Below are 15,786 nucleotides of genomic sequence, written 5' to 3' on the forward strand. Positions count from 1 at the left end.
CCTATCTCTATATTGCAGGGTTTTTGCAGAGTGGATCATGGCATTGCCGGTGGGAGGGCTCTACGGCCCATCACTGCGTCGCAAGCCCAAAGCCTGGCAGAGCTTGGCTGACCGCTGGAGCCGTTTGGAGCGTTAATAAGTGCTGATCAGAGGAATGAAAGAGGGTGAGGACACCATTTGGATTTAGGGCTAAAGGGACCCGCGAGTCGCGTCGCGCTCACTCGTGGCACGACGCGGATGGGTCGCAGTGGCACCTTGATAGTCTTCCTCTCCTTCTGATGATCGCCATCATTCGGCCGAGAAGATGCAACAGCCAACTCAACTCTATCCACTCACGCGCGGTCTGGCCTCTCCTTGCTGACAACCGGCCTGTGCGCTCCACACTCTCGCTGCCCTCAAAGACTGGCACCAGGCCATCGGGTGTTCTGTCTGCCAATGCCAATGCCAATTCAGCCCCAAGAACCAAGCACCAGCAACATCATCCTCCTGCTTGCTTTGGGGTAGAATAGGCAGCAGCCGCGACGTCCCATGGATGCCACATCCATACACCACGTGCTTGACTGCATCCTTCGAAGCGCACTCCCTACATCCACATACTTTGATTCAGGCGCAGCCGATCGCACGAAGTAACGTCCCCGTTGCTTTCCTCGGCTCGAATCTCTGTGCCGCCCTGCGATATCCTGCCGGCGGCCAGACGCGCGTGTCTCGTACACCCAGCTCATCCGGCCTCGTCCAAAGGTCCCAAGTCTTCAGCACCGGTCGTATCTGCAAGAGTGACGTGAGCGGACGGCAAGGATGGATGTCACTGCACTACGCCCATCTGTTGTCAGTATCTTGCGCCAGTCGGATCTGAACAAGATATCCGCCAAGGCTGTCCGCCTGAAGTTGATCCAGGACCCCATCTACAGTGTCCAGATCCCAGCAGGGGCTGATCTCAACGGCAGAGACAAGGAGGCGATCAACGAGCTGATCAAGGAGTGCTTCGAGTCGATCAACGATGAGGTGAACAGGAGCAGACACGCTGGAGGTATCGCTTTGCCTGGTACCGGCGGCGTGCCTGGAGGGCTTCCGCAAGGGTACCCTGCGCATAACGCACCCGCTCCTGGTGAGTTTGCAATTTCCGAACAATTTGAATTCCGTGCGCCTTTAAAGCTGACCTTCCTTTGCTTTGTCTCTTCCTAGCTTCGAACACAGCCGTCGCCGCGTCATCCTCCAAGAAGAAGCGAAGCAAAGCTCAGGTTAACGATGAGATCGACTCCGACGAGGATGCCGGCGTGTCCAAGAAAAAGGCAAAAAAGCGCAAGACGACCGGCGAGAAGACGAAACGAGCGGCAAATCCGAACAACCCATTCAACATGCCGCTCATCCTTGATGCGGTGCTTGCCGACGTTTGCGGCGTGGAAGAGGTGCGTCCGCGCTTTTCAGTGCGCTCGCGCTAGGCGGAATCGCTGACCTTCGCCAATATATGATGCTATACCCTCACAGCTTGCGCGACCTCAGATCGTCAAGAAGATATGGGAGCACATAAAAGGAAACCAGCTCCAAGATCCGCAAAATGGCCGAAGGGTGAGCACTTCTCAATTCACTCCTGCTTCGACCGAGTTGCAATCTGACCGAGTTTATACAGATCCTCTGCGACGCCAAGCTCAAGAAACTGTTTGGAAAGGACGATATTGAGTGGGTGCTGCTTCAGCAGTACCGTTCATTGGATCAATTTAGCTGACCCTTGGAATATCGACCTGCTTTCTCCTGCAGCTCATTCGAGATGGCAAAGGTAAGTCGAGGATGCCAAAATGAGCGATGCTATACTTTGTCCTGACATAGGGAGTATTGCATCTACGCTCACAGCATATCAGCGCACATGTCACCAAGAAACCTGCTGCCCCAGCTGCAACTCCGGCCGAAGGGTAGCGGCTCGTGAGGGCGTACAGCAAACTAAACCGGGCTCAGCCGGTCGCGAGCCTCGTCACACTAGTAATCGACGTGCAGCTGTGTGCGAGCTTCAACACTATCCATCCTACCTTTCTTCGGAGCAGCATGTGGACATTTGTACTAAGTCCGAACAGCGAGCAAGTTAGGTTTCAAAGATGACGGGTGCTAAGGAGCGATGTCGCCACAGCGGCGTGACACATCAGTTGCAAACCCCTTCCAGTGCTATGGGTGAACGTCACGGAACACAATGGCGTTGTAGAGGCGTACATGTACTTTACATTGATGGAGTGAAGACCATGGGGTCAGCGTCTGCGAAACCATGCACATGGGAGATGTCGTGCGTGGCACAGACATCTTGAGCAATAATTTGCTTTATGTAGTCAAAGGCACGGTGGAGGCGGGCATACTTCAATTAACGCGCGCCGCTTCTCTCCACGCCTTGATGACAGCGTTGCTCACCAAAAGGCAGATGACCGCGAGCTCCGCCTTCGACCTCATCGGACATTATCCCTCCCGAACTTATTACCTTGATTAACCCTTAAGCATCTCTGACCTCAATCACACGCTGGCGTGTTAACCCTCGGTTCGCGGGGAGGGCCCAGTGGTTTCAGCCATGATCGCAGACACCGCAGCGTATCGTCCCTCAGGGTCGAATGAGGCACATGCGTACATCAAGCCTCCTGGAGGCCCCGCCGACATGATACACAGTGCGAGTGGCTCAAATGGCACTCAGATTCGATCCGGAGAGATATTTCAAGGAGATAGTATGGCTTCTCAGCAGCCGCAGCCGCAACAGCAGCAACCGCCACAACCGGTGCTAGATTTGAGGGTCATCACGTTGGAGAAGGGCAGGAGAGACTTGACGTTTCGGTTGCAGGCTAAAGTGAGTTGCGACTTTGCTGAACACGTAGTGCAGGAGCTCACAGTGTCACACGCTTTGCCTGCAGACGAACCTGCCGTACTATCGATCAAATGCGTATCCCTCCATACTGCGGACTTATCGAGAGATCGCTCTGTTGTGCCTGGCCATGACGTTGCAGCATCCCAGCTCCATCGTGCAGGCGCTTCCAATCCCCTTTCCCTCGCTCATCTCTGCTTCGCAGGTGTCACAAACAACTCGAACGCAAGCGGAAAATGCAGCCATTCAGCATCAGGAAGACATTTTTCTCTCGCAGTTGCAGCGATGGATTCATCGGACGATTAGCGATCCCATGCTGCTTCAATCACTCGAGCTGCGCAGTTTTATCGATTCGGAATACTCCTACCACCCTACCGCGCCAGACACCGCGAGCTCATCGCCGGCGTTGCGTAAGCGCTTCAATGCAGGTGTAGCCGCGCTGAGCTCAGCTGGCGTCAGTGGCGCCTACGGGCCCGTCGATGTTGGCAGCGGGTCCGTGCTTGGCCTCCCCTCTGGTGCAGGCACTGCGAGTACTTCAGCGACCGCAGCTGCCAAATCCATCGCATCGTCCCTCTTTTCGTCCATCGGTGGAAGCGGAGGGTCTGCCGCGGGCGCGATGGGCTTTGCGACGAGCCGGAGCTTGCATGACGAGGACGATGAGCTGGTTGGCGCTCGGGAGGAGGTCACGCGCTTGGAGATGCAGTTTGCGCAGGCTGCTGAAGGTCTCGAAAAGCTGTCCATGCAGCGAAGATGTGAGTGGGCAGCTCTGGCTATTCTTTGCTCCCTATATAGTGCTTACTGCATGCTTGACCATGCATAGCTCTGCTCGAAGCGACGGCAAACTTGTCGGCCAGGATGACGAATCTGGCGGCAATTGAAGAAATAAGACCACCCTCTGCAAAGCTTGGGTTGCCACATGCCCTGGGATGCACCGGCGAGATGCTGCGACGAGTGACGGAATTAGAAGAGGGACAAGTGAGTCAAGTATTCCACGCTCCTCTGCAAATATTCCGAGATGACTGATCTGCACTGCCTCTACTAGTCTCGAATGGAAGTCTTGACACTAGGAGATATGTTGGCGTATCAAAGCCTGAACGCACGCTCTGCTAAGGAAGCAATGCTTTCAAGAAATGCTCTCGTCGAAGAACACTACAACGTCACCAAGCTTGTTGCAAGCCGAAAGCAAGCGGCGGAGAACCTGCGGGGTTCTTCGACGATTCGACCGGAGAAGGTGGACGAGGCTCTGCAGGAATATGCGGGGGCAAGAGAACGAGAGCGAGAGGTGGCAATTCATCTTCAGGGCGTCTCACAGGGACTCAAGTCAAGCCTACGCCGCCACTCCAAGTTCGCACATGCCGACTTGGAGGACGCAGTCGTTGCACACGGGAGAGACAGCTTGCGGCGGACCAGAATCATGCTCGATGTCATTCGAGGTCTCAAGCCGGAAGTTCGCCGGGCACCGCAGCGAGGGCCAATAGAGCCCGTGCAGCCGATACCGACTGGCACGCCATCTCCGGCCATCGCACGGCCTGTCGCACGACAAGCTCCTGTTTCACCTCTTCCGCCGCCGCAGGTTGTTCACACACCGGTTCCTCAAACCCCAGTGCCACACGTCCCTGCTGATGCTGTCAAGCCACCTAATGGAATACCGGCGCCTGTCAGCATTGCTGCAACAGGCTCTCCTACCGGTGCTCCAACCACCAACAAGGACGCCGCCCCATCGATCACTCCCATAACTCCATCCCATACCATCGTTGCAGCCCTTTCCGAGCCTGCTCCTCCACCTACTCCGTCCAAGATAGATGGCGTCACCGTCAGCGCAATCTCTTCCCCGCCTGCCCAAGCAGCAAGGCTGCCTAGTCTTCCCTCGCGTGACCCATCGCCAACGGGCTTTAGACCAACACCTTTCGCCCCGATGGCACAATCGATGCATCAACCCGCATCGCCGTCTCCCTTTGCATCGATGGGCTCGTCGTCGGCAGCAGAAGGCGAGCCGGCGGCGAATCCTTTCGCGTTCCCATCACCCAGCGGTAGTGCGAGTGGAATGGCAAGGAGCATGTTCGTGGAAAGGCCGCCAAATCCACAGCAGCAGCAACAATCACAAGCAGTATCCAATTCTTTTGGTACCAACGGATTCGGAAGTGCGAGTACCATCAACGGAGGCAGCTTAAATAGCGGACGCAGCCGTATCTCAGCACGAGACGCGGCCAAGAGCTTGGCTGGCAGATTTTAATAGACCGCGTCATGTACCGGCCCCTCAGCCTCTGTTGTGCCATAAATATATCGTAGGGCATGTACAGGGGGGAGAAGATACGACTTGCGCCTCGACTTGTAGCGAAATCATTTCAAAGCCTTTGCTGGAGTTCAATCGCATTCGTCGTCTTGGGCTTCGGGGCCAGTGAATGAGTTGCGCCACTGCCCGCCGCTTCTGCAATTGCCAGTCGCGCAGCGGAACAGTGTGCGCACGGGGCGGCACGGCGCAACACCGGGACGAGAGAGTGTGCATTGAAGTCTTCGAGAGTAGGGCTGCAGGCAGGTCTTACCTTGAACACGATACGTGCGTGTCGAAGGCGATCTGAAGCAAGAGTTCATCCTGTGGCCAGCCGGTCGCCTAATCGTCTGTACAGCTAGTCAGCAGAAGCGAGTTGGGGGGAGTGGAGAAGAGCGTTGGTCGAACAGATCGATAATCCGCAGGCAAGATGGCGTCCCTCATCGCCATTGTCGACATCAAGGGCAAGTCTCTCATTCAACGATCATACAGAGACGATGTAGCTCCAGCTGCTGTTGAGCGCTTCTTGCCGCTCTTGCTGGACATGGAAGAGGATGCAGGAGGTAGCGCAGTTGCTCCGTGCTTCTCGTCTGAGGGAATCAATTACATGTTCATTCGGCATAACAACCTCTATTGTGAGTGTGGAGGAGGGCACGAAGCTTGTACTCCCAGCAGCGAAGTGCTCCGCCTTCAGCCCGATATCCTCAAGCCGATTCAAGTACACAAGGCTGAACTTCTCCGTTCTGGAACTTAGTGCTTGCCTTATCAAGACGGAACAGCAATGCCGCAGAAATTCTCATCTTCCTTCACAAGTTGGCATCGGTAAGGCTTCAGATGGTCGCCCAACCTCGGGACAGGCGAGATGCCGTGCTGATGCTCATGCACTATCTTCCAATAGGTCCTGGAAGAATATTTCAAGGAGCTGGAGGAGGAGTCGATCCGGGATAATTTTGTCATCATCTACGAGCTCCTCGATGAGATGATGGACTTTGGATACCCGCAGACAACAGAGTCCAAAATCCTTCAAGAGTGAGTGCATTCACATGCTCTGCGCTTATCGAGTCTCTGACGAACGATCTCTCGTTTCCAGGTACATCACGCAGGAGTCTCACAAGCTAGAAGCGCAAGTACGACCACCCATGGCAGTGACAAACGCAGTTTCGTGGCGATCGGAAGGCATCAGGTACCGCAAAAATGAAGTATTTTTGGACGTCATCGAGTCGGTCAACTTGCTGGTTAATGCGAATGGTAACGTCGTACGCAGCGAGATTCTTGGCTCCGTCAAGATGAAGTGCTACCTTAGCGGCATGCCTGAGCTTCGCTTGGGGCTGAATGATAAAGTCATGTTTGAAACCACTGGAAGAAGTGAGTCTACCGTGAAGAGTTCAAGCACGCCACGTCCGAGACCTCTGACGTGACAATCTCGTTTCTGGCACTTCAGCTGCTCGTGGCAAAGCGATCGAAATGGAAGATGTCAGGTTCCACCAATGTGTGCGCCTTGCTCGCTTCGAGAATGATCGAACGATTTCATTCATCCCACCAGATGGAGAGTTTGAGCTCATGTCGTATCGTCTCAGCACCCAGGTCAGACCTCTGATCTGGGCAGAAGCCGTCGTCGAGCGCCATGAAGGAAGCAGGATAGAATTCATGGTCAAGGTAAAGGCGCAATTCAAGAGGCGAAGCACCGCGAACAACGTCGAGATCAGCATTCCTGTACCGGATGATGCCGACTCTCCAAAGTTCAGAGTGAGTGGATCATGAGCATGCTTATTGTTTCGCAAGAGCTGACCGCTTGCACTTGATGTCCAGGCGGCGGCTGGTTCGGTGCACTACGCCCCTGAGAATTCTGCTATGGTTTGGAAGATCAAACAACTTGGGGGCGGCCGTGAATTCATGATGCGCGCCCACTTCGGACTACCAAGTGTCAAAAATGGTGCGTATGAGTGCATTCAGTGCAGCTTCTTCTCCTGCTTCCTGGACTCTGACTTCCTCTCTCTTCCCATTTCCATTGTGCCCTTCGCTAGACGAAAATATCGACAGGCGAACGCCCATCAGCGTCAAGTTTGAAATTCCTTACTTTACCGTCTCCGGCATCCAGGTTCGATACCTCAAGATCGTCGAAAAGTCGGGCTACCAAGCTTTGCGTGAGTTTGTTTCTTGCGCGCTTACATTGTTGTGTCACACTTTCACTCATTCAAGAGCTATATCTTCCTTCTGTTTGCTATGTGCTTCCAGCTTGGGTGCGGTACATCACCCAGCACGGAGAATACGATCTGAGGACCCAAAGCGAAAAAGCTGCAGGCGTTCGGTTGGCGCCGATCGAAGGTTGAGTCGCGCATTGCCTTTCGGAGATTGGGATTCGCCATCCCCGATGTATTATTCGCAGATCTCTCGTCCAATACGAATGAGATGGGTATTGCTGCACTTGCTCATCCACTGTCACTTCTGCGGTCGTTTCTGCAAAGCTGCAGCAATAACTTCAAACCAGCTTCAAGTGGTTACATTACATACGGCTTGCAGGCTACACGCTAGGAGAGGTCAATTTCCTCCTCTTCTGGCAAGCCGGGATCGTCCGTAGTGACGAGGCTGACGTCGCCTAGGTTGTCGGCCGCATTCGACGCGACACCCACAGTTGCTGCAGCTGACAACTGCTCTGGCTCTTGCTCTCCGCCGTGATCATGCGCTGCGGCAGTGTACTCAGGCGTGGGCACTTCCATGCCCGCTACGACACGATTCTGTGGAACCAGTGCGGCGGCTTGGGCGTATCCGGTCGGTGCTGACGTTGCCGCCGCGCCGATATTGGCATACTGCGCGTCCTTCTCGAAAGGCATTGGGGGCACTGTATTGGCTGAGTCGTCTTCAACTTCTGCGCTCGCATTTAAGGTCGACTGCGGCGTCGCCAGTGGGGTCGCTGCCGAGTCCTCTGATGCTGCTGGAGCTTGCGCTTGTGAAGAAGCATTTGACGTCATGTCGCCTTGCTCTGTATCCGTCTCGGCGGCGGTAACGACGCCGACAGGCATGCCTTCCCGCACACTTACGCCTCCAGTCCTTGTCTCTCCTGTCTGCGCGTCGATGTGCGGAACATGGCTGGGCGTCTGCGGTTCCATCCCGTTCGCTGTGACGGGTGTCGGAGGCATCATGTGTGTCGCGTCAGATGCGGAGGAGCTCGGTGGTTGGCGGATCTGGGCAACCGTCTCGCGGATCGTGGATGCGTTTGGAGGGTCTTGGCCAAGATAGTAGGCGGAGATGGGAACCATTCTAAAAGGAGAAAGATCACGAAAGGTCAGCATGCTGTCTCTGATCTAGCAAACTGCTCTTACAACTACATATCGCACACCCACCTCTTTTGTGTGTAGCAGGCGAAGAGCCAATGTGGCTGAACTATGGGTATGCTGAGCTGCGCCGCTTTGTTGTGCATAGTGCCCATGCTACCTTTGACGCCATCTCCTTTGTTTCGCGGATCAGTGCAAATGAAATGCGTTGTTTCGATCTGGATCTTCTCCGTCCACTTTTGGCAGCCCATCAACTTGAGCACGTCCTTAGCCGCTTCTTCCAGTTCGGGATCCTCAATGTGGCCAAAGCAGACGGCGATACCGGATGTGTCTTGGACGGTGTGTGTGCGTGTTTTGACGGGCAGAGATGATAGCGTTCCAGCGGTCGTTCGCAGCAGGAGATGGAAAGAGTAATCGGCATCGACGTCTAGGCCTGATAGTTTGGTGCTGGTGTTGTGCAATGGATTCGGGATGGGCGCCAATCGCTGACCGTTTCGAAAGATATCGAGACCGATCAAAGAGGCAGAAGCAAGAAAGATACGGTCCCATTCTAGTGTGACCGAGGTCTGCGTAACGTTGCGCAATCTCAATGTAGGCGCTGAATCAGATGGATAGGAGAAGCAAATGGTGCCTCAGATCAGCGGCGATCGCAGATGGGCAAAGAATCGACCAGGGACTCACCAGCTGGGCCGACCTTTCCGAAAGTATCGAGAATATCCTCTTGCAATTCCTCAAACTCCTCCTTGTGTCTCCACTCCTCGTTCTCATTTCGCAGGACCTTGATGTTGACGACGCTCCCGCTGCTGACGCCTTGCGGGAGAAGCAGGCTGGGGAACTCGATGAGCGAAGCGCGTTCGCCGATGAGGATTGCCATGCCGGCATCGAGCTTGCCGACGGTGAAGGTGAAGTATTCGTCGTTGTGGGAGGCGGGCATGGACCTCATCGCTGACGATGCCATGGTGCCGTGTGTGGATGCCATCGCGAACCTCGCGGCAATCGTCTACGTCTTGCGGCGAAGAGACTTTTGTTCTGGACGCGAGCTCTGCAGCTGCACCTATCGACGCTACTGCTGTGTCTGTCCCTCCTCACGCTCGATGACCGTCTTTGCCATGCCATGTGCATCAACCATCACGCCAAGCACGTACTGCTCACTGGAGATGAGCAATTCAGAAGATGTTGTTTGTCGCTGTGGCGCTGCTTTGGCGCACAGAAACAGCAGCGAGGCAGCCTGCTGCCCGGTGCAGTGGGGAGCGCAGTTCCGCCCAACGACTCGCCAGTGCAAGACTTCCATTACCGATCACATCATCTCTCTTGCACGTCCTTGAGGCTTCAAGGAGGACGGACATATACAGCGTGCTGGGACATGCTCGAGCACACTGTCAAACGGCAAATAGGGACAATATGGTGAGTACCAGGGTCAAAAGCCCGGCGTAGGCGGTTTGCGCCCTGAACAGACGCGCTGACTTCATGTTCTGCACACCCCCTCTCAACATCATAGTCGCTTCAATTCCTTGCCGATTACACTTCTTCCTCCAGTGGGTGCACGCATCGCGGTGCTGATAAATGGCTCGCTTGCTGATATTTCGCCATAACTTTCCGTCTATAGAGCATGACTGTCCTATCTGGACTATTGCTACATCGTCCAAAGTCGTCTGGTCAGCCTCAGCTGACGGTGCGATCAAAGCTTGGGACATCAACTCGGGCCGCTCCATCGGTAGCATTCAATCCCCTCACAGAAATGCAGTCACCTCCCTTTCTGTCTCCGAATCCCAAGGCTGGATGACCACCAACAGTCTGGATGGCAGCCTGGCTCTCTGGAAGATCCAATCGTTCCACGACCAACAAACACGATTGCCCAAAGTTGACGATCTTGTTGCTGCTCGAGGAGCCTCTTCCCCAACGCAAGAAGGCGATCGCAACGAAGCGACCGAATCGATGGTGCCTCCAAATGGTGAAAATTCCCGAGCATTAAAGGACGAAGCGCAAGAGGTGACCTCTTGCTTAGCATATTGTCCTAGCGTTGCACGCATGGCGTTCCCTGGCGAGCGCACGCCATTTCCGATAGGTATGTCACTCGCGGCAATAACCGTAGCATACAGCCAGCCATGTGGCGATGCACTGACTGATATCATGTCTCCTCCTGTAGATGCATATACGAGCGATTTGCACCCGAACAAACCGATCCTGGCAACAACGGGTAACACTGCCTCACTCTCTCTATACCGGATCACCGTGGATAACTTGGCGAGCACGAACGATTCACAAGAGCAATCGCCGCTTTCTACCTTCCTTACGCCTCTCCGACGCTTTCGTGCAAACGCCGTCATCCACCCTAAAGACCATGCATCAGCCTCATCGGCAACGCGCAGCCTCGCGCGCAACCCTATTCCAACATCGGCGCGCAAAGGCTGGGGCATGTGTGTGCGCTTCACGCCAGCCGGCAGCATGGTCGCTGTCGGGACGGACTCAGGGCAGGTGATCGTGCATGATGTAGAGAGTGGCGCAGTCATTGCTTTGTTCAGCAATCACGCAGCGCCCATTCGCAGCCTGAGCTTTTCGCTTGCTCCTGTGCTGGGCAGCGTAAATTCAGCAGCCGCGCCGCTGAGCGGCCATCGCGGTTCCTCAGGATCGAGCAGTCTTTCAGATCTAGAGAGACGGCTAGACCACCTCAGTGTTGGCTCGGAGGACTTGACACTTTCCGTCCATGACGCGAGAGACCTGAGGGAGCAAGGCCAGCAGGCGTCAGGTACCGTCGTCGCTATGCTCCAAGGGCACGCCAAGATGGTCGTCGATGCTTCCATTCGCGGGGACGGCCGGATCTTGGCTTCTACGTAAGTAAAATAGGAACGTCTCTGACAGTCTCGGCAGGCCACGCCACTCACGCCTGATGTCTATCGGTGACCCTATAGCTCCACCGACAAGACGATCAAACTGTGGGACCTCGCTGCATCACCCAAAGTATGCGTCTGCACGATCGCCGAGGATGGCGCCATGTGGTGCCTGCGATGGATCAACGACGGTAAATTTGTCGCCGCCGGCGATCAGGGCGTCGTCAGATGGTACAGGGGGGCAGGGGTGGGCACGAGCGCAGGGGAGGACTTGTAGTGGGAGCAAGGAAGTGGAAAATGGAAGGCTGCCGGCCGCCGCGGCCAACGCATCTGTTCACCAGTTAACGTGTCCACGAGCAGGCGCTTAGGCGCAATATACTGTTACATAGACTGGGGGCAAGGTACCCGAAAAGCGGGATTGAGCTGGCATATGGCTAGCTAGCGACCTGGGCCTGATTGCTGCTGATTCGAGACGAGCGACAAGGGCGGCATCGGGCCGGGCCCAGCGTGGCCTGGAGGGGGCGGCATTATCTCATGTTGCTGTTGATGCTGCTGACCGCTGCCGCCACCGTTGGCTGCCGCAGCAGCTGCAGCCTGTTGCTGCTTGTCCTTGTACACGCGCGCACGAATGTCCAAGAGCGCCTGCTCCGACAGCCCGAAGAATTCGTCTAGTGGAAAATGCAGGCGCGCCTCGAGTGCAGAGATACCGGATGCGTTCAGCTGAGCTCGCCGCGGCCCGGCGGCTTGGCGCATGCTGCGGCTGCCGCTCGTGCTCGCGCCTGCTGCAATGTTGCTGAACAGCTGGCCTTGGCCATCATTCATCTGGGCGTTGCGACCGGCATTGCTGAGCGTGAGCATGTCTTGCGCCTGCTGGTACTGCTGCTGTTGCTGTTGCGCGCTGGCCTGGCCACCGCTGGAGTTCCAGCTGCCGCCGTTGCTGTTGCTGCTGTTGTTGTAAAAGCTCGGCTCGGGCCACGACATGCCAGGAGGCAGATACGGGGTCATGTTGTTGAAATTCGAGTGTTGCGCAAACTCGCCGCCCATTGCTAGCTGGCCATCGACAGTTTGCTCCTCAGCGCCATCTGCGCCGTCGCCGGCTCTATCAGAGCGGTCCTTGCGCGGGCGTCCCCGCTTCTTTCCTGTGACCGTCGTCTTCTTGGGGGATGAGCTCAGGTCGCGCGGGACATCCCTGCGAGGCCGTCCGCGAGGCGGTGCGTCCGATGCACGAGGTCCGTCCCTGCGGCCTTTAGGCCTACCGCGTGCTTTTTTCTCTCCGGTGGGAAGCAGCGGGTTCTTGTCTTTGGAGCCCTTGGGCCGGCCTTTCTTCTTTTGCTCGGGCAACGCGACTTCCGGTGCGAGCAGTCCCTGTTGAGGATTCGACGCGACGCCTCCGTACGCGGGTGGTTGCGCCATGGCGCTTGATCCTTGCTGCAGCTGCATGTTGACTTGTCCGTTCTGTGCTCCGACTTCACCGGCATGGTTGCTGGATGCCGCACCCGCGTGCGCTGCTGGGTGCATCTGCGTCTGGTGGTGCGATGCTTGTGACCGTGTGCGGCCGATGAGGTAGGACATGATGCGTAGTAGCCAATGCGTTTCCTACTTGATGATCCCCACTGTGTGGTTGCTGTTGCACCCCGGTGAGGACGAGCTTCGAAGACGGGGTATGTGGTGTGCAACGGGTCTGGAGTCTGTACGGTGTTGGATGCCAGCTGGATATCGGATATCAATTCTTTTGCTGCGGATGCGATGTTTATTATCAGTTCTTTTTTCTGCTGTGTTGATCGCGTAGGCCTAGCTCCATCACCGCCCCTCCGTGACAGACGGGTGCTCGTACTCACGCGTCGGCGCAGCACACAAGTCTACGGAGAGCTCTTCCCAAAAGGGCCGTCGGGATTCAAGCTGCTTGTTGCAAACGTACTCCAGCCGTGCGTGCTTGGTCGTGCGTTGAAGAACGAGGTGGACCTGGGTGAGGTGATGGCGTACAATGGAGAAAAAGAAAAATTTGCTGTGCGGCGCGGTGCCGTTGGCGGACGTGCGGCAGATGAGCAGCCACTAGTGGCAATAGTATACCCAGGAGCGCAGCGAAGGACGCGCGCGTGGCAAGTCGGAAAAAGAATCAAAATGCATCTCTACATGTCGCGCTACAGTACACTCTACATGTATGCATCCATCCATCCATACGTCACATCTCGCTTCTGTTCTCAGCTCACCGGCGGCATCTCCATGCTTGCTTGTATGGTGCAGAACACGGGAGCGTGGAGGGTGTTGGGCTTTGCGGACGCCTCGCCGCAAACCTACCTGCGAAACTCTCTTGCACTTGTAAGATACATTTAGCTGTCACCTGATGGATCTGCTCATACTTGAATGTACTGCACATGTTGGAAAGCAGCGTCACGATGCGTGAGTCATCAGCATCGCTGCTGTGCTTGACAGGGGCGGCAGAGTCATCTATACATACCTTGTACGGCGATAGAATACCCTTCGGGTCAAACACCTCCTTGATCTTCTTCATGTACTCGATCGACGTCGCGCTCTTCGAGTACCCTATCTTCGTGGCCTTCATCAGTCCCAGCCCGTGCTCAGCAGAGATGGAACCGCTGCGCACCAGGGTAAGAGAGAGGGAGAGAATATGCTCCATCAGCTGATCATGGCTTGGGATCGATTTGGCTGCACCTCGTACGAAGGAACTCACTTGACATTGCTCGTCCATTCATAGATGTACGGCTCGATAACGCTCTCGAGTTTCGGGTCGTACGAGTCTGCGACGATGTTGATGTGCAGGTTTCCATCGCCGATATGCCCGTAGCCGACGACTGTCTTGATACCGTTGCCCATGACGCCCTGCTGTTCGAAGCGATTCCGCATCTCCACGACTAGCTCGTTCATCTTCGCGATCGGCATGCTCAGGTCGTACTTAAACACGCTGCCAAGCTTGCCTGCTGCTTCCGGGATTGATTCACGCAGAGCCCACAGCCCTTGTGCTTGCGACTCATCTTGAGCCAGTACGCCGTCGACGATTGTTTCGGACTCCATAAGCTCCTCAAGCAGGCCAGTGAGTTTCTGGATATGAGCAATGCTTAGTGACGGTTCTACAGACGTGAAGGTTTCATGGACGCACGCACCTCATCGTCATGGTCCTTCTTACTGCCGCTGGTCTCAATGAGGACGTAGAATGGATATCGATCGCTGAATGGATCCTTCACGCCCCGGGTCGCGTGCTTCTGGACAAGATCGAACGCATCCTGATCCATAAACTCGAATGCCGATAGAATCTCTCCGCAGTGCTGCCTGGTCTTAACAAAAGTATTCTGAATATCCTCGAAGCTTGAGAGACCAAATACAGCAACATTCTGCGCCTCGGGCCGTCGCGGCGTGATGATCGAGACGCCGGTAATGAGGCCGATGGTCCCTTCACTCCCGATGAAAAGCTGCTTCAGGTCGAAACCGGTGTTGTCCTTGCGCAGGGTGCTAAGCCCGTCGAGCACGGTTCCATCTGGAAGAACAACTTCAAGACCGAGAACATTACCATGAAGAGAGCCGTACCGCAGGAAACGCAGCCCACCTGCATTCGTTGCCACGTTGCCACCGATGTGGCAGCTTCCCTTTGCTCCCAGGTCCAGCGGCATCATGTACCCCTTTTCTGCGACGTAGTTATCGAGAGATTCCAACAAGCAGCCAGCGTCGCAAACGAGCGTGCCTGCGGTAGCATCAAACGAACGGACTTGGTTCAGTTTGCTGAGGTTGATGATGACCTCGTCGAACACGGGCACCCCGCCGCCGACCAGGCCAGTGTTGCCGCCCTGAGGGACAACAGCAATGTTCTTGCTGTAGCAGTACTTCATGACTTTGGAGACCTCTTTGGTAGACTTGGGCTTGATGACGCATTGCGACTTGCCGTGGTACTTATCCATCCAATCGTTGTTGTACCCGTCCAGCTCATCCGGCGCCACTTGGCTGACGTTGGTCGAGGAGGACGCCGGCTTGATCGTCGTGAGCAAGCTGGTTTCCGGCGACGACAGGCACTGCGCTAGTGCGTCAATGTCTTCGCCCGAAAGTTTTGCAAAGGCAGGCGAGCGAGAGACCTCGGTGGCTAGGCTTCTGCATGAGCCAAGCGGAGTAGGTGCGTTCATGCACAGAGCCCTTGTTGAGGAAGCGCCTGCAACTCCTCTCCCAGAGTTCGCTCGGCCGTTTCGTACAGCGCGCACCGACGAGAAGGCCCTCGAGGCGGCGGCTTGCGTTGGTTTTGCGACGCCATTCCAGCTGACGCTCTTGAATAAAGAAGTACTGGCGTACTTGGTGCAGGACATCGTGATTTGAGGCTTTGCAGCGAAGCGGCTCAGAAATCCCCGGTGCGGTACCGCTACCTCTCGACGATCGGTATCGACGTCGAACTGGCGGCCAAGTTTCTGCTGCCGCCAGATACCAAACGGTCAAGGAGCAACGAAAGACCACACAAAGAAGATCAAGACTAAGTGGGGGAGGTTACCACAACCTGCAAGAGGACCATTACTTACGAAGCTACCAACTATTCATTATCGTTGCGGAGATCTTCGGCCACAGCAAAAAAGAAAGGAACCGCGCCAGAAC

The 15,786-nt window shown here is 55.7% G+C and overlaps 7 protein-coding genes across 7 annotated transcripts; 4 read left to right on the forward strand and 3 right to left on the reverse strand.

The window, feature by feature from the left end:
- Window positions 1-652: 652 nt before the first annotated feature.
- K437DRAFT_21533 (SWIB-domain-containing protein) lies at window positions 653-2,033 on the forward strand. The gene is made up of 6 exons (XM_013385318.1): window positions 653-1,105; window positions 1,183-1,406; window positions 1,486-1,566; window positions 1,628-1,677; window positions 1,756-1,774; window positions 1,849-2,033. The coding sequence occupies exons 1-6, from the start codon at window positions 796-798 to the stop codon at window positions 1,909-1,911; spliced, it is 747 nt and encodes a 248-aa protein (XP_013240772.1). The 5' UTR covers window positions 653-795; the 3' UTR covers window positions 1,912-2,033.
- Window positions 2,034-2,405: 372 nt separating this feature from the next.
- K437DRAFT_276223 (uncharacterized protein) lies at window positions 2,406-5,063 on the forward strand (the record flags this gene model as incomplete). The annotated part of the gene is made up of 4 exons (XM_013385325.1): window positions 2,406-2,815; window positions 2,880-3,582; window positions 3,651-3,805; window positions 3,873-5,063. Exons 1-4 carry the CDS (start codon window positions 2,546-2,548, stop codon window positions 5,061-5,063), a joined length of 2,319 nt encoding a protein of 772 aa, XP_013240779.1. The 5' UTR covers window positions 2,406-2,545.
- Window positions 5,064-5,395: 332 nt separating this feature from the next.
- Window positions 5,396-7,535, forward strand: K437DRAFT_259335 (putative clathrin assembly protein AP47). The gene is made up of 8 exons (XM_013385326.1): window positions 5,396-5,734; window positions 5,854-5,921; window positions 5,998-6,128; window positions 6,190-6,464; window positions 6,541-6,845; window positions 6,909-7,032; window positions 7,124-7,243; window positions 7,335-7,535. Exons 1-8 carry the CDS (start codon window positions 5,530-5,532, stop codon window positions 7,427-7,429), a joined length of 1,323 nt encoding a protein of 440 aa, XP_013240780.1. The 5' UTR covers window positions 5,396-5,529; the 3' UTR covers window positions 7,430-7,535.
- A 92-nt stretch (window positions 7,536-7,627) lies between these two features.
- On the reverse strand, window positions 7,628-9,305 carry K437DRAFT_279478 (uncharacterized protein; the record flags this gene model as incomplete). Its single annotated transcript, XM_013385327.1, has 3 exons — window positions 7,628-8,357; window positions 8,441-8,969; window positions 9,053-9,305. 3 exons carry the CDS (start codon window positions 9,303-9,305, stop codon window positions 7,628-7,630), a joined length of 1,512 nt encoding a protein of 503 aa, XP_013240781.1.
- Window positions 9,306-9,706: 401 nt separating this feature from the next.
- On the forward strand, window positions 9,707-11,849 carry K437DRAFT_251174 (WD40 repeat-like protein). Its single transcript, XM_013385328.1, has 5 exons — window positions 9,707-9,775; window positions 9,870-9,906; window positions 9,978-10,436; window positions 10,518-11,202; window positions 11,281-11,849. The coding sequence occupies exons 1-5, from the start codon at window positions 9,773-9,775 to the stop codon at window positions 11,474-11,476; spliced, it is 1,380 nt and encodes a 459-aa protein (XP_013240782.1). The 5' UTR covers window positions 9,707-9,772; the 3' UTR covers window positions 11,477-11,849.
- On the reverse strand, window positions 11,450-13,135 carry K437DRAFT_259338 (uncharacterized protein). Its single transcript, XM_013385329.1, has 2 exons — window positions 13,076-13,135; window positions 11,450-12,999 (listed from the first exon to the last, which is right to left on the reverse strand). The coding sequence occupies exon 2, from the start codon at window positions 12,769-12,771 to the stop codon at window positions 11,638-11,640; it is 1,134 nt and encodes a 377-aa protein (XP_013240783.1). The 5' UTR covers window positions 12,772-12,999; window positions 13,076-13,135; the 3' UTR covers window positions 11,450-11,637.
- A 189-nt stretch (window positions 13,136-13,324) lies between these two features.
- K437DRAFT_239963 (putative DLD2-D-lactate dehydrogenase) lies at window positions 13,325-15,698 on the reverse strand. Its single transcript, XM_013385330.1, has 4 exons — window positions 14,322-15,698; window positions 13,892-14,259; window positions 13,658-13,796; window positions 13,325-13,568 (listed from the first exon to the last, which is right to left on the reverse strand). Exons 1-4 carry the CDS (start codon window positions 15,504-15,506, stop codon window positions 13,554-13,556), a joined length of 1,707 nt encoding a protein of 568 aa, XP_013240784.1. The 5' UTR covers window positions 15,507-15,698; the 3' UTR covers window positions 13,325-13,553.
- Window positions 15,699-15,786: the final 88 nt, after the last annotated feature.

Source organism: Tilletiaria anomala, assembly GCF_000711695.1.
Source record: "Tilletiaria anomala UBC 951 chromosome Unknown K437scaffold_115, whole genome shotgun sequence".
Lineage (NCBI taxonomy): Eukaryota > Fungi > Basidiomycota > Exobasidiomycetes > Georgefischeriales > Tilletiariaceae > Tilletiaria > Tilletiaria anomala.